The following is a 26,609-nucleotide window of genomic DNA, read 5'->3' as shown; positions in this document are numbered from 1 at the left end:
TTATTTTATAACAATAATAAAAGTAATATCTTATTTTTTTATACTTTTTTTTCTATTTTACTCTTTGACTACAACATTATAGTTGATTTTATTTTTCTCATTTTCTATTCTGATTGCTTGACTAGCAAGTGCAGTTCCAATATTTTATTCAATATTTCTCTCTTCTTTTTTTATCAAATAACTAAAAATGCTGATTTTCTACAAAATATTTTTTTGTTTACGAACACGTACAGGCTGATTTTTTGGGCCGGGCCAATTCATTCTAAAGCTATGTAACTGTAGCTCATGCCATGGTGGCAGACTCCCAATTTCAGAAAATTATATCCTGCAGTTTAAAATAAAGCTATACCCTGTATTGTCGCTAATCTCACCGTTCATCCAATTTTTCTGTCCCTTGCTTTAAAATCACCAGATGCTAAAAATAAAGGAACCACCAAGATCTCATTTAGTTTTTGTCAAAATTGTAGAGGATCTTAATCTCTCTATTTTTTTTTATTCATTTTGGACTCTTCGGTTCTTCGGACTTACACACACTCCACACTCACACTTCTTCTTCTCTCCATTTCTCTGACTCTGAGCATGCAATTGGCCTTGGTCTCATTGCATTCTCTGGGAAAATGACGAACAAGGGCAAAGGAAAAGGCAAGGAGGTCGCCGGAAAAGGTTCTGCCGGCAAGCGCAAGGGCGTCTTCCAGGATGACAAGACCGGTAGTGGCTGCAAGAGAAACAACCGAAGTGTCCTTCAGTTCTTCGAAGACGCCGCTGACGTTGAAGAGAGCGATTTCAGTGATTTCAGCGACGACGACGACAGCGATTTCGGTATACAATCAATTTCCCTTCCCGCGCTCTGTAATCTGCTCTTACATTTCTTCGTTTATTATTGCTCTCCGCGAAAATTGTTAGGGTTTCCTCAACATATCTGCGTTTCGGTCAGCTTGAGAAATGTTCTTCTAGATGTTAGGGTTTCGGCCACATTTGTTAGGGTTATGTTTCTTTTCTAAACTGTTTTTTCGTGGCTACCTTATTGAGATTTGAGAAATGCTTGAGTTCTGTACGGTTTTATGGCTTTCGAGTTCATCTTTCATCGCTACAATTTCCTGTGGCATCATACACGTTCCTTACCGTTTTTGAAATTTTTATGAGCAGATTTTTCTGATGACGAATTAAATGCCGCGCCAAGAAGGATGGACATGCCAGATAAGGGCCAGAGTAGCCTCCCACGTGTCGTCCCTAAAGAGGAAATGTTGGATGAAGAAGAGTGGGACAGAATTTTGGAGGAGCGCTACAAAGATCCATCTAGGTTTATCAGATTTTCTGATGAGTTTGGTGATGATAAAGGGATGGACCCAAGTTCCATACACGAGGGTGTCGATGAATTAACGCCAAGCATTTGGAAAGTCAAATGCACTGTATGATACCTGAAACATGGATTTAGTGATTTTCTTAACTTAAATTCCTGGTGTTGCCTTCAATTTTATTTAGGGCGCTTCTTTTGTTTATGCTTTGCTAAGTTTTTTGTTCTTTTTTGCTGCAGGTTGGCCGGGAGAGGCTTTCAGCTCTTTGTCTGATGCAGAAGTTTGCTGACTTGTATTCATTGGGTACTAAATTAAAGATAAAATCTGCATTTTCTGTAGATCATATGAAAGGATTTGTGTACATCGAAGCCGAGAAACAGTATGATATAAATGAGGTAACCTCAGTACTGGGTATTTTAAATCGGTTTATTTTATTGATAGCCCAGATTTTGAATTGCTGCGGTTGAAATTGTGGTCCACAACCATTTTCTAACACTGGCTTGATAGCATTTTCCAGTGAAAATTTTCTACCACTAGCCAAATCTATTTACATTTGTTACTAATGCATGGTTTCAGGCATGCCAAGGGATTCCCGGAATATATGTTACTCGAGTGGCACCTGTACCAAATAGTGAGGTTTATAATCTGTTCTCTGTTAGAAGTAGAACCCCTGAAATTTCTGAGGGCATGTGGGCTCGAATAAAAGGTGGTAACTACAAGGGGGATCTGGCACAGGTACTGCATGATTGTACAAGTAATGTTTTTTGTGTTTTGTTTTTCTATACAACCTGTGAAACACTTACTCCTTTTATCCATTCTTATGTTTTTCCAGGTTGTGTCTGTGAACAATACCCGGAAAAAAGTTACAGTGAAGCTTATTCCAAGAATTGATCTACAAGCCTTGGCTGCCAAATTTGTAATGAGACCTGTGTCCACATGATTTTCTCTTATTTTCACCTCTTTCCTTACCTTTTTATTTCTCCTTTATTTTTATCTTTCCTATTTCTTTTCTCTTTATTTACTTGCAATCCAAACAAAGCCATAGAGTGAGCAAAGTACTATTTCTGTGGGCTGTCTTTGTTTTTATTGTTCTTATCCTATGGCTATGTACAAGATATATAAGAAATAGTTGTTGATGCGTCTCTTCACTCATATTACAGGGTGGGGGATATAGTCGCCAAAAAATGGCTGTACCGGCTCCAAGATTAATCAGCTCAAGTGAACTTGAGTAACAATACATATTCTCATATCTAGTTAATTTTTTGCTGGATCATTTTTCTGATGTTATATTTCAATAACTCTGTAGGGAGTTCCGACCACTCATCCAAATCAAACGTGACCGTGATACTGGCAAGGTTTTTGAGGTTCTTGATGGTTTGATGCTCAAGGATGGGTATGTATACAAGAAAATATCTCCAGATTCATTAAGTTTATGGGGTGTTGTGCCAACAGAAGATGAACTGTTGAAGTTTGGGCCTTCTGAAAACAATGAATCAAATGATTTAGAGTGGCTCTCTCAGCTTTATGGTGACAAGAAGAAAAAACGGGTTATAAGACCTGAGAAGGGAGGTGGTGGGAAAGGAGAGAGTTCATCAGGTTCTGGTGTGGGAAATGGTTTTGAACTTTATGATTTAGTATGTTTTGGGTAAGTCTTTGTTTTACCTAGCTAGTATTCACGGTACTATATGAATTATTTCTCTCTCATGCATGTGAGCACTTGTACCCTCATGAGACATGCAGATGCACACACATACACGTTCCTACACATGTCGTTCTTGTCAAATCTTTGCCATTGCAGTACATTCACAGCATTGTATGAATTATTTCTCTCTCTAGTGTGTGCATGCACATGCACATACCTGCAAGTTCTTGCACATGTACATACCTGCAAGTTCTTACGCATATCTTCCTTTCCAATGAATCTTTGCCATTGCAGTAAGAAGGACTTTGGTGTAATAGTAGGCATGGATAAAGATGATATCTACAAGGTATAGCATTGATTCTATGCAATTTCATTTGTTCCAAACTTTTGATTTTGAGTACCTGTTATTTTTGGTAAGTTCTTTACTAATTTCCCTTTCTATTATAGATTCTAAAAGAGGGTTCAGATGGACCTGATGCTGTAACTGTTGATCGACATGAAATTAAGAGTGGGCTATTTGATTTGAAACTTACTGCCCTAGATCAGCACAGTAAGACTATATTGGTTAATGATACTGTCAGGGTGCTTGAGGGTCCAACTAAGGTCTGATTCATATTTCTGAACTGCAAGATTTCTAGTTGTGGTATATTTGGAATTTTCATGCCTCACATGATACTTCCATAATATGTCATTTTGCAGGGTAAACAAGGCATTGTTAAACACATTTATAGAGGGATTGTCTTTTTATATGATGGAAATGAGGAAGAAAATGGAGGTTACTTAACTTGTAAATCTAATAAGTGTGAGAAGGTCAAGCTTGCTGTTGGTGATTGCAGTGGAAAGGTTTGTAATCTTTCTTGTATTGTGCTCTGTTACAAACTGTCTGATGACTTCATTAGAGTTTTTAATGTTTTTAATTATGCTCCATACTCAGGATAGTGAACCGGGTCCTTTAGTCTTTGAAGACCAACCATCATCACCAAGATCTCCCTTGTCACCAAAAAAACCATGGCAAGCAAGAGAAAATAACCGTGAATGTCTGTAAAGATACATGTGTCCTTGACAAGTGTATTAGCTGTGGATATGCATGTTTCTTATTTTTTTCTCAATTTGATAATTGTGCATGCAGTTAACCGTGGGGACAACAACAACATGTTTACTATTGGTCAGACGTTGAGAATTAGGATAGGTCCTTTGAAGGGATACATTTGCCGAGTCATTGCCTTGCGTCGTGCTGATGTTACTGTGAAACTAGATTCTCAGCAGAAGGTTCTTACAGGTTTGTTTATGATGGTCAACTCGAGTATTGTTTCTTGATATATTAGATCATTATTTAGAACAATTTCTTCAAAAATGTTTTCACAGTTAAATGTGAGCATCTTTCTGAGGTTCAGGGGAAGAGTACTGCCATTTCATCAAGGTATTTCTGTCATTGACAATAACTTTGCATGCCACAATACTTATTGATTTTACTTTGATCGCACCTGTGAATATTGTCCTGAGTTTCCCAATGTTTTTTATATTAGTGGTGATCCAGATTCAAGTTCATCTAAGCCATTTGATATGCTGGGTACTGAAGGCAGCTCTGGAGGTGGGAATCCCTTATTCTCTTGTTTTTTGTCATCTTATCCTGTTATCCTTTAACAAGAAAAAAGTTCCCCTTTAAATGGATCACAGTATCAATTAACTTGTGTGCTAGTTACCTTTCCCGTACTGTTTGGTCTTGTTTTTTTTATTTACACATGAATCCTGCCAATTGTAAAGGTTGGCTGAATGGAGTGGGAACGTCCACTGGGGCTGGTGGATGGAATGCTGGAGGGGCATCATCCACTGGGGGTAGTGGATGGAATGCTGGAGGGGCATCATCAACTGGGGGTGGTGGATGGAATGCTGGAGGGGCATCATCAACTGGGGGTGGTGGATGGAATGTTGGAGGGGCGTCATCAACTGGGGGTGGTGGATGGAATGCTGGAGGGGCGTCATCCACTGGGGGTGGTGGATGGAATGCTGGAGGGGCGTCATCCACTGGGGGTGGTGGATGGAATGCTGGAGGGCCGTCATCTAAAAGGTATATTTCATAGTGATATTAGTTAAATCTACTTGATTTTCATCTGCTTTATAGTCAATATTATATTCAACTAACATATATCCTGGCTAATTTTGCATGATGGGTTTATTCATCAAAAGGAAGATTCTAGTAATGTCCAGATATTGTCCAGTAATCTTGAAATTCGTGATAATTGGGAAGGGATAAGTCATGGCTATGGAGCATTGATGCAGACAATAGTATGCCACAGATGACAATGCAACAAAAACATATTTATGCCAAATAATTATGAATAATGTTGAATTGACATATGCAAGTATGGCTATTACGTACTAAAACCTAGAAAGCATAACCAAGTTATGTAGATGTGGGTGTTGTGACCATCTTTATATGCCATTTCAGTTTTTAAATGTTCCTCTGATATTGAACATTGCCATTTTTAAAAACCGTATCTAATTGATATATCAAGGAATTAAAGTGTTATTGTATTTACATCATCTATATTATTATTGTTTTTAAAACATTGACCAGATGATTTAAAATTGCAAATACCCAATCTTTTCGTTCTCATTAGTGATTAGTTTTTAACCTCAACTCAAACGATAGTTACTAATTTTTGACTTTTTTGTCTTGTGATAACATTTTGCAGGGATGCAGGGTCTAATCATTCTGCTCCAAGCTTATTGGTATGTATTGCATAACACCCTTTATGTGTGTCTTTCTCCATGCCCATCTGTCCTATTACCCTCTTTTGTTCCTGTGCATGGTCTAACCATCCTTGATATAATATTTATCCATTTACACCCAGTTGCTTTTTATATTTTTGATTTTACTGCATTTTAATTTAATATGTAGACATATTTTTGTTTTTGCAGAATACAGAATCTACCTCAAATCCATTCAGTTCCAAGGGTAAAGTTGTAGTGCATAACTGCATATATGTTTAGCATGTCTTTGCTTCTAGTTAACTACTCGTTCATCATGTTCCTCATTGCTGTTGTAATGTGTAGGTGCAGAAGATTCTGCTTGGGAAACTAAAAGTAATTCTAATAAGACCTCCTCATGGGGTGCTGCAGTGGATAAGACTGGAATTGCTTCTGATGCAGATCAGTCTGGTGGCTGGGGAAGTGGTGGAGGGAGCTGGGGTCAGGCAGAGCATAAAACTGGAAGTGTGGGTGATGGCAATCAGAATAGCAATTGGAATACAACCAAGGCTTCTGAAGGGGAGTCTTCTGGTTGGAACAGTATCCAAAAGTCAAATGAAACTTCATCAGCTGGATGGGGTGGTGGCAATGGGTTTAAAAGTGGATCAGATGAAGGAAACTTGAATTCTACTTGGAGTGGCTGGAAGTCTGGATCAAGTGGAGTCAAACAAGCTGGGAACACTGCTGGTACTTCAGATATTGATGCTAATCAGGATGCTGGGTGGAAAAACAAACCAAATAAGGATGGGAGTGAGTCATCTGGTTGGGAAACAAAAAACAATTGGAATGCTCCAGTCTCTTCATCAAATGATAAAGTGGAAAAAGGTAATGATCAAGGTAGGTGGAATGCAGGAAAAGCTTCAGGTGGTTTGGCTGCAGATTTCAGTCAAGCTTCTGGTTGGAAAGGGGGGCTGAGTGAGCACACCCAAGAAGGTTCTAATTGGGGCGACAAGAAATTTGGTTCATGCGATGTATCTGGTGATTCCAGTGGAAATCAGGGTAGTAATGGTTGGGGTCAGAAAAGCAATTGGAACTCTGGATCTAGGAGTGGGAATGAGAACCAGAATTCTCACTGGAGTTCTGGGCGTAATGAGCCTGGAAATCAAGATTCCAACTTGGACAAGAAAAGCAATTGGAACTCTGGAAACAGTGGAAACCTGGCTTCTGATCCAAAAAGTAGCAATTGGAATTCTGGATCTGGTAATTCCAATGAAAATTCCAACTGGGGAACCAATGTCAATAACAAATCTTCATGGGGTACTGGAAATGAAAACAAGAATTCCAGCTGGAGTTCTGGGCATAGTGATCCTGGAAATCAAGATGCCAATCAGGGCAAGAAAAGCAATTGGAACTCTGGGAACAGTGGTAACCAGCCTTCTGATCCTAATAGCAATTGGAACTCTAACAAATCCTCTTGGAGTGCTGGGAACGAAAACAAGAAATCTAATTGGAGTTCTGGGGATCCTGGAAATACAGATTCTAACTGGGGCAACAAAAATAATTGCATTTCTGGATCTGGTGATGCTAATCAAAACACGTCTTGGAGAAGCAATAGCAGCTGGAACACTGCAAATGCCTCAAGCGATGATGGTAATGAAGGTTCAAATGAAAATTCTGATGGAGTAGGTGGTGGGAACTGGAGAGGTGGTTACCGGGGTAGAGGTGGCTCCGACAGAGGGGGTTTTAGAGGTAGAGGTTTTCGGGGTAGAGGAGAGCGTGGCGGTTTCGGTGGACGAGGGGAGCATGGAGGCTTTGGTGGCCGAGGGGAACGAGGAGGCTTTGGTGGTAGAGGTAGATCAGACAGGGAAGGTTTTGGTGGTAGGTGGGGATCAGAAGGAGGACGTGGAGGCCGAGGCAGGGGAAGGAACGATCAATCTGGTGGTTGGAACAACAGAAGGGATTCTGGTGAGGATGGGCCCTCTGACTGGAAGAAGGGGGCAGATAATGGTGGATGGAAGAATAGTAATGGATCTCAGGCTTGGAACCAGGATACTGGTGACAAGGATAGGCAGAGCTGGAGCCAGGGAAATGCAGATAAGGAGCATCCTAGCTGGAACCAAGGAAGTGGAAGAAATCAGAGCTGGAGTTCAGCAAGTGGAGCTAATGATAATGGATCTCAGGCTTGGAACCAGGGGAATGCAGATAAGGAGCATCCAAGCTGGAACCAAGCTGGAAATAAGCAGAGCTGGAGTTCAGCAAGTGGTGGAGGTAACAATAATTGGAACAACAATGGGTCATCGCAGACTGCAGAGGCTAGCTGGAAAAAATCTACAACTGAAGGGACCAATATCCAGGGTGGTGGGTGGAACAAGGGATCTAGTTCAAACACTACTTCTAAGGACTGGGGTCAATCAAGTGCTGCAGACAAGGGTCAAGCATCTAGTTGGAAAGAAGCAGCAGATGGTAAGAAAGAAATAATGATAACCGAATAGAAGTCCATCGGATTATCCTCTATTTTTGTTTTATTATTAAAATTGCGGTAGTGTTCAAAAGAAAATTAAGTTACTATGCAAATTAATGATTTTAATTTCCAGTTCAGAATCATTATTAATTATAAGTTAACCTTCAAATCACAACATAGTTAATCTAATGTTTTATCAATATAAATTTACATATACGAGATTTATTCTCACCTTAATTCATAGACTTGTGACTATCATTATATGTAGGTGCATCAGGTTCATGGGGCAAGAAAAATGACGGGGGTGACAAAGGTGGATGGTAATTGCTTTCTTGAACGTGCTAGATGGGCCAAAGAAGGGAAGAATTGAGTTCGGGCATTTTGTAATTAATGGCAAACCTTTTTTCTCTTTGTAAATCCGTATAAATCTGCGCAGAGACTTTGTTTTTAAATTGTTCTAAACAGATCTGATGAATGACTAATCCTCTCTTCCGTGTTATGCATGAATGTTATGTAATATGCAGTGTCGTGTTACAATTTCTAATCTGTGATTGTATGGCTTGCTGTGCTTTCCTATTTTGTTAATTTCTTGAGGGTGCTAAGAATATCTTTTATTTATGTTGGAATGTAAATAGTCATAAAATTGCAGGAACAGTCGACAATGGTAATTTCCGATGCCCGAACATTTTAACTAATGGCGACTTTTTGAAACAGGATTCAATAAACCCGAGTTATTGAGTTTGTTTTTTGACTCAGTATCTTGATGCAAATCTGACTTGTTGAGTGGTTTGCACTTATCTGTGTGAATAAAGTTCTTCCATGCATTATTTAAGCTCTTATCATTTGCAATGGGAATCAAGTGACAGATAAGTTAGCTAAGGATAGCTTCTCAATGTTCTCAATGTCCATTCCTCAACAGATTTTTCACGTGGTCTTCGGGTGTTTTCACTGTTTTGGTTTCCTCACCCGATGTAAAAAATAAATAAAAAATAGAAGTACAATATTAACCTTTATAGCATGCCTGAACATTTTAATGATTATAAATTTTATAATGTTTGTTGAATGCTGAAATATAATAAAAATCTAAATTCTTACAAAATGAAATTACCACTATTTTTTCATCCATGCTAATGGGTGTATTGAATGTTTAAATGCGAATGTTGTTTAGAAAGTTCATATATATATATATATATTCTTTTTTTGTGGTGACTAAAGTGGTAGAACTAGGAGGTATCTCCAATACTACCAAGCATGACACCAGGGATTATTAGCAGATACATACGTATAGGATTACTGTAATGGCCTGAATCGTAAGTAATTTCACCTAATTACAGGCATTCAAGTAGTGTTCTAGGCATCAACAAATCTCCTTGAGAATGATTATTCATCAAACAGAAAAAATTGACGCACGAAGGATTCACATCGACATCCATGAGAATAGAAAGTTCATGTACAAAGGCGTGTATTTTGCAACTTCTAAAAATACTCTAAACAATAAAACAAACAAACTTGATGTTTTAAATAAGCCGTGACGCACGTTCATTTTTAGCATTGTGGTGTTTTACAACTTCAATGAAAAAATAACTTTAAAAATTTGACTTTATGAATCTAAAGAATACTAAATGAATTTTTTGAGCCTGATAGATAAAACAAATATTGATTTTAAATAATCCGTTAACATTTTCCGTTGTTTCCCTCCATCATCTCGTATCACACAGAATGTGGATCCCGAAGACGATGACAAGAACCGTCGTGGCCGCATTTGCAGCTTGTGTATGAAATCCTTTTGCGTCACATTGTGTCCCCCGAGACTGACATAAAGACTTTCAAGCGCTACATTGACCATATCTTTGTCTTGAAGCTCATTGAGTTATTTGATTCCAAGGACCAGCCCGAGCGCGAGTATTTGAAAATCATTCTTCACCGCATTTATGGCAAGTCCATGCTGCACAGGCCCTTCATAAGGACAGCCATCAACAATGTGCTCTATGGGTTTATACTTGAAACGCAGAGGCATAATGGTATTGCCGAATTGCTGGAGATTCTGGGAAGTATTATCAATGGTTTTGCATTGCCAATGAAAGAGAAGCACAAGCTGTTTTTGATTGGGACTCTTATACCGCTTCACAAGCCTAAAACTTTTTCCTCTTATCACCAACAAGGCAACAACTCTCTTATTGCGTCTTTCAGTTTGTTGAGAAAGACAACAGGCTGGCTAATCCTGTGATCAAGGGGATGCTGAAGTACTGGCCTGTCACGAATTGCCATAAGGAAGTGCTTTTTCTTGGAGAATTGGAAGAGGTTATTGAGGCAATTCAATATCTTGAGTTTATAAGGTGCATAGTCTCTCTTTTCAGGCAGATTGGACGCTGCCTTAACATTCCTCTCTTTCAGGTTTGTCTGTTTACCACATTCAGCTAACTTGTTTTAATTAATTGAGCTTAACTTTGCATATGTAACTTGTAGTGATGGTTTGTGCCTTGCATATATGGAGGTGATATTCTTAGCTTCAGAAAAATGCTTGCTTTTGTTGAGATTACTTGTACTCTAAACTGGTAAATTCTTGTGGATTATATTCATCTTTTCTACTTTCGTTGGACAACATATACTTGAGTGGGGTTTTATATGGTTGCTTGGATGTTGGGATAATTATCACAGCCTGCTGTCCTTTTCCTTTCCTTCTGAAACTTAGGCTAGGAAACTTAACATGTTTGTTTACTTTAACAACCCTAGCATAGATGGAGAAGTATTCAAATTTTGTATCATTTTTTTTTCCGTTGCATGTTTGGGCATAATCGGGATCATTATTATTACTATTAGCTTAGGAAAGTGGAACTTCATTTGAGATGTTCTCATATAAAATATCAGTTGGTGATTGCTTCCATTTGGGTTTACATTTGAAGTCGACGAAAAATTGGGGCCAAAAAGTGGAAATAGTAATACACTGATAGCATGAAAAGTGACAAGGGGAGGCTAGGATATAGTATGTCTTAGAATTTGGGTTTAGAGCCTAATTTTTCCCTCAAAACTGGCCTTTTAAGTAAGTATTGTACAAGCCTTATAAGGACTATATTGTCATGCCTCTAGCTGGCATGGGATCTCAACACACTCCTCACGCCTAGGAGTTGATATCTTGAATTTAAACAAATACGGGGTGACCCAATATTGGATCTGGGATAGACACTAATATCATTTTAGAATTTGGGCTTAGGGCTTAACTCAACTCCCACAAAACTGACTTGAAAGGTAAAGACTGTCCAAACCTTATAAGGACTATATTGGTCATAATATCTATAGTGGATGTGAAATCTCAACAACATGGGTAGTATCAGAGTAAAAAAGATGTATTGAGAGAACTCTTTAGTCTTAATGCAGAAAGTTAGTATGCTAAGTTCAGTTCCAATCCCATTGTGGATTTGAAGGCTTAAAAGCTTATGATGGGCTGTTACATCTCTATGTTTAAGAGTTCTTTGTTGTTGAAAATCACATGTAAACATATGCTGATTATGTTTTAGCAAATGTGTGACATGGGCTACAATATTATGAACTTGTTTTCTTTTTCCGTTGGGAAATACTAAGCTTCTATGAAGTGCCTTATTTTGTCTGCTATTTCTTGCTTCAATTTGGCTGAGATTTCAAGTCCTCTTTCTCACTCATGGGGATGCTATTTCACATAGTGCTATCTAAGCTTTTAATATGTATGATGATTGGTTCCCTCAGTTACTGCCCCCTTGGAAAATTATGTCTAGGTCCTTTTGAATTTGAATCTTGTTGAACTGGTTATGCTTGTGGTGGTCTGATTTTATCTTATATTATGTAATGTCAAATCTTTGATAAATGATAAATCCCATCATTTGGTGGTAGTAAAGGAAAATGTAGTATTTCTTTATTGATTCTTGATTGCTCTATCTGACAATTGTTTTATCCATGACAGGTTGCTGAACGAGCACTTGTGGAACAATGAGCAGATTATAAGTATAGTAGCCCAGAATCGAAATTTTATATTGCCAGTAATCTTTGAAGCTTTGGAAAATAACATGAAAAGCCATTGGAACCGAGCAGTGCATTGGCTAACGGCCAATGTGAGGAAGATGTTTCTGGAGATGGATGCCGAATTGTTTGAAGAGTGTCAAAGGCAGTACTTAGAGAAGGAAGCCAGGGCTTGAGAGTTGGAAGAGAAGAGGGAGTTAACAGTGAAGAAATTGGAAGCAGTGGCTGCACAAGCCGTGAGGGATGATATGGTTTTGGTTAACTAAGGTATTGAGCTTGCAATTCTTCTTTTCACATTGGTGGCTGTGCTGAAAGTTCTTCTGAATTTTGGATTACATCACCGCTGCATACCCTAAAATAGAAAGGACATTATAATTTTATTTCAATTCAATTTTACTAACCATTGCCCCTAAGGATATTTATTTAATAATTCCTTAACGTCTTTTACCCTTAGAGTAACTAATAGAAAAAATGATTTTAGTTACACGGCGTGGTGAACAGTATAAGTGCAAATTAACTACCTTGTGGGTCCTGTTTCTTACAGAGAAAGTACAGTGTTTCTTTGATCTATCGCTCCCTGCCTTCTGGTTTATTCTATATACCCAATGTAATCTTGTCAATTGTAAATACAAAGATGTATTTTTCTTCAATTGAATTGTCATTTAATGTACCAAATTCGTTCCATGTATGGAAAAATGGTGCAGTTGGTACTGCTTTTTTGGTGAACTAATATTCAGAGGAATAAGAGATTGTCTTGTTTTCCGTACTTAAGCGAACAGCACCAGCCTCAGGGAGAGTTTACAATTTTACATGAATCATACCCAAGACGGTAGATTCCGTTGGGTTTTCCTGTTTTGCATCACGTTAGTAGTTTGCAGACAAACTAGCTTATATACTAGTCATATTTTAAGTCCTAATGATCGGTCGATAATAACATCTACGGATTCCCACACATCTTCCTCAATGGTTTATTAGTTGTTACACACTAAAAGGCAAAATCCATGGCAACATACACGAAAAAATTACTGTTTGGACAATATTAATAAAGTTCTTATACTTTCAAAACTGTATGCCCCAACTGCGTTACAATGACTAATGATGGTGGAATCTGATAAAGCACTTTATTGTGACACTATACTTTTATTTGGTAGAAAAGTAAATTTAGGCTTAATTATATTTTTTTCCCTCTAAAGTTTCACATTCTTGCAAATTTTGTTCCTAAATTTGTGGCAGTTTTCCTATGTAGGGGCAAAATTTGTGATGATTGAGAGGGGAAATCCGAAAAAAAAAATACAATTAAGCCTAAATTTTATGGTTAAAAAGGCTAGACCCAATTGTGAATCCTGTAAATCCCTTAATTTTTAAAAGAGAGAATATAAAAACAAAAACAGTCAACTAAATAAGTTTTCGAAGTTGGGCTCCCCAACCATTTCTAATTAATAACTGTATTTTAGCATCTCTACACAAAGAATCATTTTAGTGTTTGGAATAAAAAAGTATGCCTTCTTGTCAGTAAAAAGTAAAGCAGCCAAGTGGGTTCTTTTTGGATCTTTGTTAGGATAATGCAAGTGACTTAACAACGTTTTTTTAATGTTAAATTACTTTTAACCACTTTTCTTAAACCCAGAGAGATTTTTTGGAAAATCATACTACATTGTTTCAGTCAAATTGTAGCCTAAAGGCCAAGTATTGAAGCAATTTGTTTAGTAGCAACCAGATTAGAGTTTTTATCCTTTGGCCAAGTCGTCTTAGTCAAAGATTGGGGGATCAAATCCAAAGATCTTAGCCAGAGATTAGGCAAATGGTTCTATTCTCTTATTGTTGGTGCTAATACTTCTACCAATCAATAGCAAACTATGCGCCTAGTTGTATATCTTCTAGTTTATGGCATGATTAGTGTCTGGAGGCTAAGTTCAGCTCATGATTGTTGCAAATTGGGCTTAACTACCCAACTAAGAATTTGGGTTTGGGTCGTGATGGATTTAAGATCAACAGAAGAGCTAAGTGACCGGTCTAGATTCTGACCTTGGCCCGCTATAACCTTAAATTCGATAAAAGAGTAAAGTGTTTAGTCTAGAGTTTGAGTTTGGTCCTCGATGGGCTTAAGGTCAATTCCAGAGTTAATGATGTGTTTGTTTTGAAACATGAAAAAAGAGAAGATAAAAATAGAAAAATAAAATAAAATTAAAGTAGAGTGTAAGAGGTGTGAGACTCATAATTTTTTTCTTCTATTTTTTTCCCTTTTCCCCTTAATCAAACACATCCCAAGTGCTTAGTTTGGAGTTTAAGCTTACCCACAATGAGTTTGAGGTCAATGAAGAGTGTAGGATGTGTTTGGTTAAAAGAAATGACATAATCTTTATCTCCCATTTATTTAATTTTTTTAGTATGCCCATTTCTTAAAAATACTCTCCCAAAATAAAATTAAAAAAAAGAACTATATACTTCAATTGTACTACTTGTATTATTTCTTAAATGTTTCAGTCGTCTCTCTATCTTTCTCGTCATCATATCATTATACGAACAGTGTATTTTTTTAAAAAAAATATTCAGAGATTGGAAGAATAAAATAAAATAAGAAGAGGTGATGCACCGTCCTTATTCCTCGCAGATGATATAAGTTTTGATTTTTTTTTTCCCCTCGAGTTGATTGATTGTATTATTTGATGATGTAGATCTTTATTTATCAACACTACATAAAAACTGATTATTTTATAGGAACTTGAATTGTTATTATCATTATTATTTTTAGATAGATATTGTATGAATGGAATGGTGCCAAAAGATGGGGCAAAGAGACCGTCTTTTCGGGTTATATTACTTCCCAGAGATATTCACATGCAGATAAGAAGATTCTTTAGAATTGGACGGTTTGACAATTTCTTTCTGATATGGAGACAAGTCATGTTAAACACTTTAATATTACTTAGAAAAAAATAACATTAAAATTTAATAAAAAGAGGGATCTGAAGTTGACATGGAAGTAGAAGTGCCACTTCATCCACTCACATCCTATCTCACCCTTTCTTTTCTCTTCCAGTTGTTTTCAAATCAAATCGGGGAACGGCCAGTTAAATAATTTTTATTTTTCCATAGAAGTGAAACCTCCAAAGTTAAACCCTAAAACTAAATTTACAAAAGGTGCAATGAGAAAGTACTAGAAATGCATTACAAAGGCCAATACTTTCATGTAACAAGAAGTAACAACTAATCGTTGCTGCGCCAATTCCATAACAGACAAAGATGATGCCATTCGTTTGAGGTATATATGAGTACAATTTTCAATTCTTGTAGTATAGAATATAGACTAATGGAAGCGATTAAAGCACAACCAAAAGCCATAAGTTCAAGACCCCACAAATAGAGCCATCAAGTTGTAGTTACATGTTAGAATAAAGCTATTCCAAGTACACGTATATAATAATTATTGCAGCAGGTAATGTGCAACTCGCGTAACTCATAAAAAATTGTGCATTATTAATATTGGTGAATAAAAGACAAAGAAAAAAGAAATAGATAAGAGTGTCAAGAGTTATATGACAAGTATTTGAAGAAATATTATTCATAGAATTCAATTTATATGCATGGTTAGTTGAAAACTTTTTGAGACAAATATTCAATACAGTTTAATCATTTTATCACACCATTTTATTTATTAATTAATTAATATGATGTAGTAATAAGATAAATTCATGTTGAATGTTTGTATATAAATGTTTTGTACTTACAATACTTATAAGTTAAATTCTTATTGATGATTATCAATATGAAATAATATATAATAAAAACAGACATATAATTCTAGCTTCATTGCGCGGGATTCTAGCTAACGACATTCTCTATTTCTCCTAATAATTTCTCCGATGATTTTATAGACAAAAATTAAATAAAAGATAAATATATTTAAAACTTATAAAGTATTTGATTTTTTTTATTTAATAATTATTATGAGAACTATTAAGATGTTATAAGAATATTTAAAATGATTCTTAAAGAAATTGAATTTATATAATAAATTGCTGTATATGATACCTATAGTAAATATTTTGATTTTTATAATAATCAATTTAAATATCACACTTCAAATAACTTATGATTAAATAATGTAAAAATATTTACATTGAAAATGCATAAAAAATAAATAATTTTTTTGTCATTAATTTATGTTTCTTTAGTCCTATAATTTGTCAGATTTAACAAACAAAACTTTTCATGCCAATTTTCATATATATATATATATATATATATATATATATATATATGAAAATTTGCTAATATATACATTCTTTTTCAGTTGAAATACATTAGTAATATAGATCGAAATATTTTAAGACAAAAAAAAACCACAATTTTATTTATTTTATTAATTTTTGTAGGGACAATATAATAATTCAAGATTTAATTTAAGAAAAAAAAACAATAATAATTTTCTCTTTCTATTTTTTTTCAATTAACTTTTTATTGTCTAAACAATAATTCACTAATTAAAAAATAATAAATAATAACATTTTATCTTTTATTTTTATGGAGGTATTTGACCTTCTATTTTAATTTTATTTAATTAAATCATGTTAGTAAAACCAAAAATAAAAGATCAAAATAATTGTTTCGATATTACCACAAAAGATTAGACTAAAATAAAAAAAAATAATTAGTAAAATGTAGGCAAAAAATAATATGTAATTTTAGTCTAATATTTAATTTTACCTACATTTATTTTTTTTATTTTTACATTATAATTAATTAAATCATTTTAGTCTAACCAAAATAAAACGTATTACCACTTGGTTAATTAAAGAATTTCCCCCTGCTTAATTCATATTCATACAAATGAAAGGTTATTTTCGTTTTTCTCCCAATGCGGTTTCATCTTATTAAATTTAAATTTATATGGTGAATACAAATTAAAATAAACATTTTAGACAGCGAGTTTGTGCTTATAAAATTAAAATGGTTTAAATGAAAGCTCATCGAGTTGGAGTGAGTATACACTATCAATTAAAAGGAAGCAAACTGAATTAAATACATTAAACTATACATTTGAGGCAATGACCAAATCATATTGCACCTAGCTCTATTTAGAGTTTAATAATAACTTTGAAGAGCTGTGTACATACCTAAACATGATTCCTAGCTTCTAAATGTAAAAACAAGTATTTAGAAACTTTGATCATTCTTTTGCTTTTGATAATTTTTTGGGCATCAAGGGAGTTAGTTGTTTTCTTTTCCCACTCCCAAATTGTGTGATCATAGTAATGATAATAGAATGGCATGGTTGGTGGTAGTGTCCAAAATAAAAATAATTAAAAGAGACAAAAAGGTTGAAACAAATACAATGGACGAAGAAGGTGATGGTGGCGCTGCTTGGCTGCTGCTGCTGCCTCTGAATATCATCCCAAAGAAGTCCCCATCGTCACTGCTGGACCCCTCTGTGTTGCCTTTGCTGGTGGCTCCGGTCACGGTCCCACCGCCGTTGAAACCGGGATATAAATCTCCATTATCCCTGTTCAATAATTTACTCATAAGAACTCTAAGAAAGGTGCTTTTTTTGGTTTGGTAGACATTGAAATAAAGGCCAATAAAATGATGTAAACCTTGAGCTAACAACAACAGGAGAGAAAAAAAAAAGTGAAAAAGCATTTAGCTTCAAATTGAAGGAAAGACAAAGACAAATATCTTGTTTAAACCACATTATGTATAGGGCGTGTCTTGTTTAGATACTTTATTACAACATCACATCATCATCCTTCATATTGGCTTCAACTTGAAGAAAAGGTACACTATCAATATCAGGTAATTTGATTATTATTATTATTAACAAGAGTAAGTGATCCTTTAGAGAGTGTCAATGCACAATTCTAGCCGGTTTAATTGCAATTAATAAAAAGGTGTGTGTAACGACGAGAGCAGGAATAACTGAGTGGATCTCAGACGTAAGAAAGATTGGCCTTTGGCCCGGAAACCATGGGAGAATGAGTCAAAGAATCCATGGAAAAGAACAGGACATGAGGTGCACTTGTGTAAAGAAACATAGGTGGCTAGATTCAACAAATTAAGGCAAAGAAGTCAAATTCGAAATAAATTAGTTTAGGTAGTAGTTTGAAATTCATAAGACACATGCTAATAAGTAGCTAGCAACATTTTTTCTCTTTTTGACACTATTGTTGAGTGAAATTAATGTAGAACTAACCAAATGAAGTTTCCTATTTGGTAATTTATTAGAAAAATAAATAAAAATGTATTGTTAGCATTTCTTGGCTCAAGGGCCCAGTCACTCAAATGAGTAACAAACATTTTAATCTTTGCCTGAGGAGTACTGGTAACACATTTTCTATTACTTGTTAGAAACTATAAATTCATGAGTAGTGGTACATAGAGAATGGTTGTTACACTCTAGAGTTGATTAGTCATGTAGTATGGACTAAACAGCAATAAAAAAGAAGGTTAATAACGGTGGTGACAGCAAGAGCAAGTTAATAAGAGAGGAGAGTCGCTTTCCCAATTATGATCGAGATGCTACTTTGGTGAGTGAGTTGTGACTGGTATGTGTCGAATCAGAAATGGACCCAAAAGGGCTCCAAAACACGTTATTATTATACTATGCAAGGTCCCACTCTTACTTGCTGGAAAGCAGATAAAAAGGAATATAATTTGAGAGCCGAAACATCTGACGTGGGGGTTCAAACTTCAAACCCTAGTTTTCAACCCTACACTTCACTATTGTTTCCACACATGCACCTCCTCCTCTCTTTTATTTTATGTGGTTCCATCCAGACAGCAACCCCTTTTTGGCCCTTCTTTTTTCTTCTTATTAAACAATTTGATATGAATGGAGGAGGAGGAGGCTCAATGACATTTTTCTGAACTACACTTCCAATTCTAAAATGTAGATAGCATGGGCCAAGAGGGGTTTTATAAGAACCACAACACCCACCCTCCATCAACATGTCAAAATTCCATAGTGGGATCAAAACAAAGTTTTTCTGCTTTCAAAATCTTCCCTCCCCCAAAAAAAAAAGTAGAAAAGAAAAAGATTTTATCTAGTCTCGTGCATGCAAGAAAAAGACAAATGAAGTGTAAATAAGGCTGTTGGGGCATGAGCTAAATAGAGATTCCCCTTTCCCAATGACCTCACGATCACGTGCAACGCCCAAAAAGCCCCCACTTTCCCCCGAATTTTCTAAATTATTAATAATTAACATCACTAATCCCAATCTTGTGTTACTCCGTTTCCGTTCAATTACTACCCAACCTTGTAAAGTGAGTTTTAGCATAAACCCATGTTTAGGAAACAAGACGTGAAAGTGGAAGCACGTAAAAAACATATTACTAATATCCCCCACAGCTTTTCACAGAACTCCAACCAATGAGAATCAGAACAACTTGTACTGCACAGTTGGCATTCTGCTGCACCGCGTCCTTTAACAATTGCGGGGGGCATGTGATGTGGCTCAGACAGAGAGGAAGGGGCATTTCCGTAATTTAGTTATTAATTCGATAGACGAGATTACCCTTTATAAGGACAGTTAACAAGACAGGTAATGTCCGTTGTGAGAAGGGGCACAAGATTATTCAATTGAAAAGGCACCACCCAAGGAATAATGGAATAAATACTAACATTATAACCATAAAAATAACATTGAAAGCTAAAGGCTATATATATAAATTAACAATACCTGGGATCACCGAAGACACCGGAGTACATAGTGAGCTGGTCAATTTGAACAGCGGATTTGGCTTGCACACTGGTGGCCTCTGCGTACTGTGCACTCTGCCCCGCCCCTGAGGGTACAAAGAACGCTCCATTTACCATTATGTCCCCTTCCGTCCTCCAATTCCAACCACTCCACTCTCTATCGTCTGTGTCCACGCGCTTCGTCACCTGCCATTCATAAATAAATAAAAATACACACCACCGTCCTACTATTATTACCACTTCCACCACACGCGCCACCCACGCGAGTACACAATATTAAATCCAGCAAGCATATATTCGTTCGAAACAAACAGGAGTCAAACAAAGAAAGGCAAAAAAAAAGCACCATAGACATGACATTACGATACAACCATTCCCATTTCCCATTTCCCATTTCCCATAACAGCAAGCAAGCATTATTATTCGTTCATTACTCTCTCCTCTCAATAGAATTATTTTATATAAAATAATAATAATAATAATAATTGTTACATTAAAAAACTAAATTATAATTATTTTAAAATGATTTTTTTTCTCTTGCACAGTAATTAATTATGATAGGTCGGAAAGAATGCTAAAATAAAAAATAAAATAATAAAAAATAGAGAAGTAGTACCTCTTTGGCATCAGGGTCTGCGGGAGCGGTGTAACGGTTACCCTGGCTGTTGATGGTGGGGTTAGCGCTACCGCCGATAGCATACATCTTCCACTGCGTGAAGTCATTATTAACGACGTGGATGTAACCGAGCCTGCATCGTGGCATACGCTGCACCAGACCCTCACCGAAGTGATTAAACGCGATTGTAACCTGCATGCCCCTATCTGGCAAATACTTATCGTCGTGTCCCAGAAGCATCACCTCATCGTGGTGCGCAAAGTGGCTATTCGAAATAGTAATCCCAGTGGACCCCATAATAGCATCGATCAAACCGTCCGTGCAGTACGACAGCGAGCAATGGTCGATCCAGATCTTCCGTGAGCCGAAGATCGAAATCCCGTCACCGTCCGATTTGCCCCTCCACCCTACGTGCGTTGGACTGGCCCGTATGTTGGTGTTCCCGGAGGGAGTGCAGTGGTGGACGTGGATGTTGTGGATGATGATGTTCGAGACGTACTGGAGCGTGATGCAGCCGTGGCCGGTGACGTGGACGTTGGCGCCGCGGCCGTCCAGGGTTTTGTAGCTGTTGAAGATGAGCTCGTGTTTTAGGTTTATGGTCATGTCGGCGGCGAAGACGATCCAGAGAGGCTCGTCCTGGATGACGGCGTGGCGGAGGGTGCCGGGAACGGGGTTGGCCGGGTCGCGGTCGGAGGAGTCCGTCACGATGTAGATCTGCCCGCCTTTGCCGCCCATCGCGTATTTGCCGAACCCTAGGCCGCACTCCGCCAGCTTCTGCCGGTCCGCCGCCCAGTTCGGATCGCACCGCCAGCAGTCGTCGATGGGGTTTCCGGTCAGACACGACGACGACGACATGCCTTCTTGTTGGTCCTCCTTTGACAGCATTTCCCTTCTCCATAGTGAGGCATTCACCTTCCTGCAATAAAAAAAAAAGTTAAACTTTTTAGTCAGTAGTGTGTTTTAAGGGGTTAAGAGAAGGAGTACTGTAGTTCATAATGTGGGTTGTTACCGTTGGAGATCGTGGACGACGGATTCGGGGTGAGGGTGTTGGTGGGGTAAAGTGAGGTTGAGAAGAGCGTTGATTGGGGGTGAGAAGGAACTTAGAAGGCACATTAAAAGAATGCAGGTGATGTGGAGCATTGTTCTTTCGAGCAACAAACAATTATGATGATGATGAGTTTGGGGTTTGGGGGTTTTGTTTTGTCTGTTTTTTGTGTTGTAAAATGATATGCTTGATGCTTCCTCTTGAATGCACAATTACTTAGGAAGCTCGAAAATTTGGGGAAATGAGAAAGGGTTTTTATAATAACTAGGTTTATAATAGTAATGGTTGGGTAATTATTCTAGGATGGAAAAATTAAGTTGCTTTGTGGGTGGGGTTTTTTTTGTTTATTTGGAAGGAAGAGAGAGAAAGAGAAAGAGAGAGATTGTTTTGTTTTGCTGTTTGTCTCTCACCCTTTCCTTCCTTCCTCTTGGTTTTTCCAATTCTATTCTGCCTCCCTCAGTTACTCACATTCTTTGCCTTGCCTTGCTTACTAGTCCTTTCCTGGCATTGCGGCTAAATAATCTAGTCCGGGAGGAAAACTAAAACTGCAGAGAAAGGCTTATCCAAATGGTGAAGTGAAGTGGAAGTAATTTCTTTTCTTCTACACCAAAATTACCACCCACTTCTTTGTCTCTGAATGGAAAATTTGCAATCATGTAAAAGACACAATATATAATAGTAGGGGGTTGACAAATCCCTATAGGTAATTACATAAACAAGACAAGTAAATGTTTCTACAATTAAAGGATTCTAATATACAGATTTGTAAGTTACATTCCTATAATTATGCTCATGTCTATATTGTATGGATTAAGATTCTATGCGGGACATTAAAAGGTCTTATTCGCATTAATCCCCCACCTCCGCTTTTTTTCAAAGGCCTTTTATCCGTTATCACTTTATGAGTAGGTGGGAAAAAGATTTGCGGTGGATACTGATGCACACAAGATTGCATCTTTGGGTCAATTTCTTCTCTGGGAGTGGAAATGCAGACCTCCTTCCTTACAAAGATTTCCTTTTCTTTGAGCATGAAGAAAAGTAGCAAAGATATACAAAGGGAAGAGGGGAAAACAAACAAGTATCTTTGGGGCACCATCTGTATCTAGCGCAAGCTTTCTTTCCGAAAACAGAGACTTCAAAAATAGGTTTGAATTATCTTATTGTTTCAATTTTACTATGAATTATATTATATTCATCTTTACATTTGTGATTTTATAGCATGTTTAGAAAAATATTTTTAGGAAAAACATTTACGTATTTTCAATTATTTTCTAACGAAATCATAAACATAAATGATTGTTTATATATATATATATATAATATGGTAATTAAGTTATGTGCTATTTGAACCCATTAAAGTCGACATAGTGGTGCAAGATATGAGATCCTAGATTCTAATTTCGTTCGTTGTAAAAATAAAACTTGTTAAATGTAGTATTTTCTTATCAAGTTAAATGAAAGGCAATACTTTTAAGAGAAAGTAGTCAATATATTAATTTTGTAAAAAGAATTCACATTATTTTTTAATCACAAATTGGTATGTATAATTATTTCATTTATTTTTATAATAATTATCTTATCAGTTATATTTATTATAGTTTTCACTTCGTTGATAAAATATTTTTTTACAATAACAATATATGGAAATTAAATTCTATTTTTTTAAGTTTATATACTCATTGTTTAGGGTTAAATGTTTAATGGGCTTGAGAGCAAATTACTCATGTGCACATTGTTTAGGGATTATGGGGCCACGATCCTATAAAAGAAAAGCAATGGACATTGTGCACATTTTCTTACAAACACATACGCTCAAGTTGAAGCATTCATTACTTTACTTTGAGCGTAACTTTTGCATGTACTCACTCCTTCACCGATCAAAGCTTTGAAAACAAGGGAATCAAAGCACATTCGCAACAAGGAAAAAGGAAAACAAGGGAATCGATTCAAGACCTTTCGAGTTTAATCATTGTGCATGTATATATCTTCATTACATATATAGCCATGAAAATTTATAAATTACTATTGTTTATAATGTATTGACTGGTCAAGGTTTAAGTATTACTTATATATGTGTGTGTTTATTTCTAAAATAAAATATATATATATATATATATATATATATAATTATTTTGTCACAGGATAAAAGTTATTTACTTCAACTGAAAACTCGTGAGTAATTCGTGAAAGAATATAAACTAAAGAAAACAAACATTTTAAAACCTAGAAAAAAATCCAAAATGGGAGAAAGCGGTTATATGCATGTGATGTGTATTAAAGATTTGGAGTCCATTCATATTTCTGACTTTTTAACAAGGAGCCACGAGTTTTTAGAAACTTTAAGCAGACATCTTACGATAGTCTAGATTGTAGGCTCCAGTGGATTTGTATGTAACAAAATTGAATTTCCTTTCATGTTTGTCTACTACTACCATATACAGTAGTAGAGTCTTTAAAGAATATGTTTGTCTAATACTACAAAATAATTATTTATCATAAATTTAAAATATAATTTATATATTCAAAAAATTTATTTATTATGAATTTTAATTATAATATAATTTATATTGAAATATTTGTTTATGATATATTTTAGTTTTATAAAGTAAACATTAATTGTGTATATTGCATAAATTAGAACACTAGTTAATAAAAAAAAAGAGAAAAGAAACTTCTAATAATTTAAATCCAAGCATGTAATCATAAAATGGTTGAACTAAACTCGGATAACTAACTAAATATTTTTTTTTTCCATGAACACTATAGAAGAAGAAAATAAAAAGTAAAAATTGACTTAGTACCTCCATTTTTTAAGAAGTTAAAAGAGAAAACTTATAAAAGTTGAAGTGCATAAGTAAATTTTGAAATTAAGAGATAAGAGTTTAATTCATTTTACCTTTTTATTTTTCTTTTTTATAAATGCTTATTTAAAAATATGTGTATTCCATGCCTTTGAAAGTGACATTTGGAAAAATAATAAGATTCTAATTAGTGAGAACTACTTTTTTAAATAAATACTAACATATATATCATTAAATTAGATAAATTTAAAATTGCATGCACCTAACTTCATAATGTCTATTTCACAATTCAAATGCGTCTATAATTGCTTTTACCAACCATGCTAATGCTATTTATTAAAGTGTAAATTTCATTCATATAATGGTTGACTTTATGATCAGAATATTTCACGGGTCTGGTAGGTGTTTGCCTCTTCTCTGCTCTGGTTCTTATAAACAGTTTTCATGAATCTTCTTTGCCAATTTACAAGTAGAATTGTAGTTTGGACAATTTTTGGGGGGGGCATTGTAATTTGGGGAATTGAATATACAACTTTGAGAGTTGTTATTGGTTCCAATGGATTTTGTTATTGGCTCCTATAATCCCTCAAAATTTTAAAATTATCCATTCTCAAAAAAATATTACAAAATTGTGATTCCACAACATAATGCGAAAATTGTACACAATGGATTTCGTTGTGCACTCCATTGTGCATAATTTTTGCACTCCTATTATACTGAGGAATTACAATTTCGTAATGCATCTTGGTATGGAAAAAAAAATACACAATGAAACCATAATTTCGTTGTGAAAAGAGATTAAAAAATGACTACACAAAAGAATTATGATTTCGTTGTATGATGTGTAATAGAATAACACTTTCATTTAGTATTTTTTCTTAAATGTACAATGAAATCATACTTTCATTGTACATTTTTTTTCTTCAGAATTTTAAAAAATCTACAGAAATGGCATGTATTGCATACAATATCTTAGAAATCAATGCATATTGAGGTTCACATCCATAAAATTAATGGGATACACATTCAACGTTTACCATGAACGAAAAGTTACTATATATTTTAAGAAATGTCTACTACATATTGAGATTCTCTAACTAAATGAAATTGTATTAAGTTAAAAGTTTGTATGAATTGATTGTAAGCGGGCTTCAGGTGTGCAGTAGCTTCTCCATTGTGGTACAAAAGGAGACAAGTGACAACGAACCTTTAAAAAAAGCTTCATTATCATACAAAAGACGAAGTTAGTGAAAAAATTAATATTAGCTTACAAAGGTAACATTATCTTTAGTAGATATTATATACCTACACAAAATGATTTCCAATGACAAGTCCAATGGAAATGAGATGGGTTTTGCTGGCATAGGACCCCTAAGTGAAAAAGGTCCAACTCTACAACCTAGATAAGTGTACTAATACAATATAATGCCAACTAATAATGGCATAACCCATGTGCAATAACCGTGTAACACAACAACATCATGATTCCATTATGTTACATAATGCACTGCACAACAAAATTTTGATTCCACTGAGCAACAACAAAATAAAATAAAAATGAAATTGTGATTCCATTTTGACAATGAAAACAAAAAAAAAATATCTAACCGTTTGTGAGTGAAGAGAGGGAAGAAAGGGAAAGAAAAAAGAGGGAGAATGAAGGAAGAAAGGAAAAGAGGGAGAGAAAAAATGAAGATACGGGAGGTGGAAAAGGGTGGGGTGGGGCAGGGTAGTTTGGTAGTTGTCCTTGGCTGGTAGGGGTCGAAAGCAATTTTGTTGTGGCAATAGTAATCACCTCAATCTTTACCTATAATCTCCAGGTCCAACTCCCATGCAACCCAATGAATATTCAGGCCCATGTTCTCCAGTTTCCCTGCACGTATCAGTTGTTGGGTTTGAATACTGTTGAAGCATTGTTTTGGAAGTGGGCTCGTATTCTATGGCCCAATCTTAATTTGCCTGTGGTTTGGATTTTATTCGCAATCTGTTTTGATATAAAAAAAGGAATTAATATTATCACTGCCAATAGTACTATTTAAATTACTCACGTGGGTAGCTTTTTTCTTTATTTCCAAAAAGAGAAATTATACTTATAAAAAAAATATACAACTAAGAGTGAAAAAGTATAAAAGAAGATAAATTTAAATTTGAAATATAATAAATGATAGGACAAAAGAAAGAAATAAAAACAAAATATAATAATGTACAAAGTACTGTATCACTTCTCTTAATCATGAAAATTATATAAATGACATTAGTTTAAATTGAAATACTTTATTTGTATTTCCACTAATTTTGTATGGAAACTTATGTTACAAATACCGTGAGAAAACACTAGTTTTAAAAGTATCTAACTAGGGTCATTTTTTTTT

At 35.5% G+C, this 26,609-nt stretch overlaps 2 protein-coding genes, 1 long non-coding RNA gene and 1 pseudogene across 4 annotated transcripts; 3 read left to right on the top strand and 1 right to left on the bottom strand.

Annotated features, from left to right (window-relative positions):
• Nucleotides 1–513: 513 nt before the first annotated feature.
• Nucleotides 514–8,665, top strand: LOC114403322 (protein RNA-directed DNA methylation 3-like). 2 transcript variants are annotated; one of them, XM_028366212.1, is made up of 19 exons: nucleotides 514–819; nucleotides 1,147–1,409; nucleotides 1,535–1,690; nucleotides 1,872–2,030; nucleotides 2,128–2,211; nucleotides 2,456–2,523; nucleotides 2,602–2,940; nucleotides 3,232–3,283; nucleotides 3,385–3,540; nucleotides 3,637–3,780; nucleotides 3,872–3,974; nucleotides 4,067–4,216; nucleotides 4,303–4,357; nucleotides 4,464–4,528; nucleotides 4,702–5,005; nucleotides 5,634–5,670; nucleotides 5,860–5,896; nucleotides 6,001–8,091; nucleotides 8,358–8,665. In XM_028366212.1, exons 1-19 carry the CDS (start codon nucleotides 618–620, stop codon nucleotides 8,411–8,413), a joined length of 4,521 nt encoding a protein of 1,506 aa, XP_028222013.1. In that variant the 5' UTR covers nucleotides 514–617; the 3' UTR covers nucleotides 8,414–8,665. The 2 variants fall into 2 exon arrangements, with proteins under 2 accessions (XP_028222013.1, XP_028222012.1); XM_028366211.1 differs by having other exon boundaries at nucleotides 5,995–8,091.
• Nucleotides 8,666–9,759: 1,094 nt separating this feature from the next.
• LOC114402095 lies at nucleotides 9,760–10,523 on the top strand (annotated as a pseudogene).
• A 6,554-nt stretch (nucleotides 10,524–17,077) lies between these two features.
• On the bottom strand, nucleotides 17,078–21,686 carry LOC114403148 (probable pectate lyase 12). Its single transcript, XM_028365930.1, has 4 exons — nucleotides 21,401–21,686; nucleotides 20,392–21,307; nucleotides 19,756–19,961; nucleotides 17,078–17,582 (listed from the first exon to the last, which is right to left on the bottom strand). Exons 1-4 carry the CDS (start codon nucleotides 21,529–21,531, stop codon nucleotides 17,327–17,329), a joined length of 1,509 nt encoding a protein of 502 aa, XP_028221731.1. The 5' UTR covers nucleotides 21,532–21,686; the 3' UTR covers nucleotides 17,078–17,326.
• Nucleotides 21,687–22,166: 480 nt separating this feature from the next.
• On the top strand, nucleotides 22,167–23,500 carry LOC114403149. Its single transcript, XR_003664604.1, has 2 exons — nucleotides 22,167–22,581; nucleotides 23,177–23,500. It is a non-coding gene; the product is annotated as an uncharacterized LOC114403149 (long non-coding RNA).
• The last annotated feature ends 3,109 nt before the right edge of the window (nucleotides 23,501–26,609 follow it).

The sequence above is a fragment of the Glycine soja genome, chromosome 20 (genome assembly GCF_004193775.1).
Source record: "Glycine soja cultivar W05 chromosome 20, ASM419377v2, whole genome shotgun sequence".
Taxonomy (NCBI): Eukaryota; Viridiplantae; Streptophyta; class Magnoliopsida; order Fabales; family Fabaceae; genus Glycine; species Glycine soja.
This window is presented reverse-complemented; position numbering and strand designations above follow the sequence as displayed.

Bases quoted from the DNA above. Each gene is read 5' to 3' on its own strand.
- LOC114403322 (XM_028366211.1), top strand. From the start codon at position 618: ATGACGAACAAGGGCAAAGGAAAAGGCAAGGAGGTCGCCGGAAAAGGT. The intron at 4,217-4,302 runs GTTTGTTTATGA...ATGTTTTCACAG, and splicing joins TCAGCAGAAGGTTCTTACAG to TTAAATGTGAGCATCTTTCT. The intron at 8,092-8,357 runs GTAAGAAAGAAA...CATTATATGTAG, and splicing joins TTGGAAAGAAGCAGCAGATG to GTGCATCAGGTTCATGGGGC.
- LOC114403148 (XM_028365930.1), bottom strand. From the start codon at position 21,531: ATGCTCCACATCACCTGCATTCTTTTAATGTGCCTTCTAAGTTCCTTC. The intron at 19,962-20,391 runs GTACTACTTCTC...TATGAATGGCAG, and splicing joins CAGACCCTGATGCCAAAGAG to GTGACGAAGCGCGTGGACAC. The intron at 17,583-19,755 runs GTATTGTTAATT...ATTATTGAACAG, and splicing joins GGTGTCTTCGGTGATCCCAG to GGATAATGGAGATTTATATC.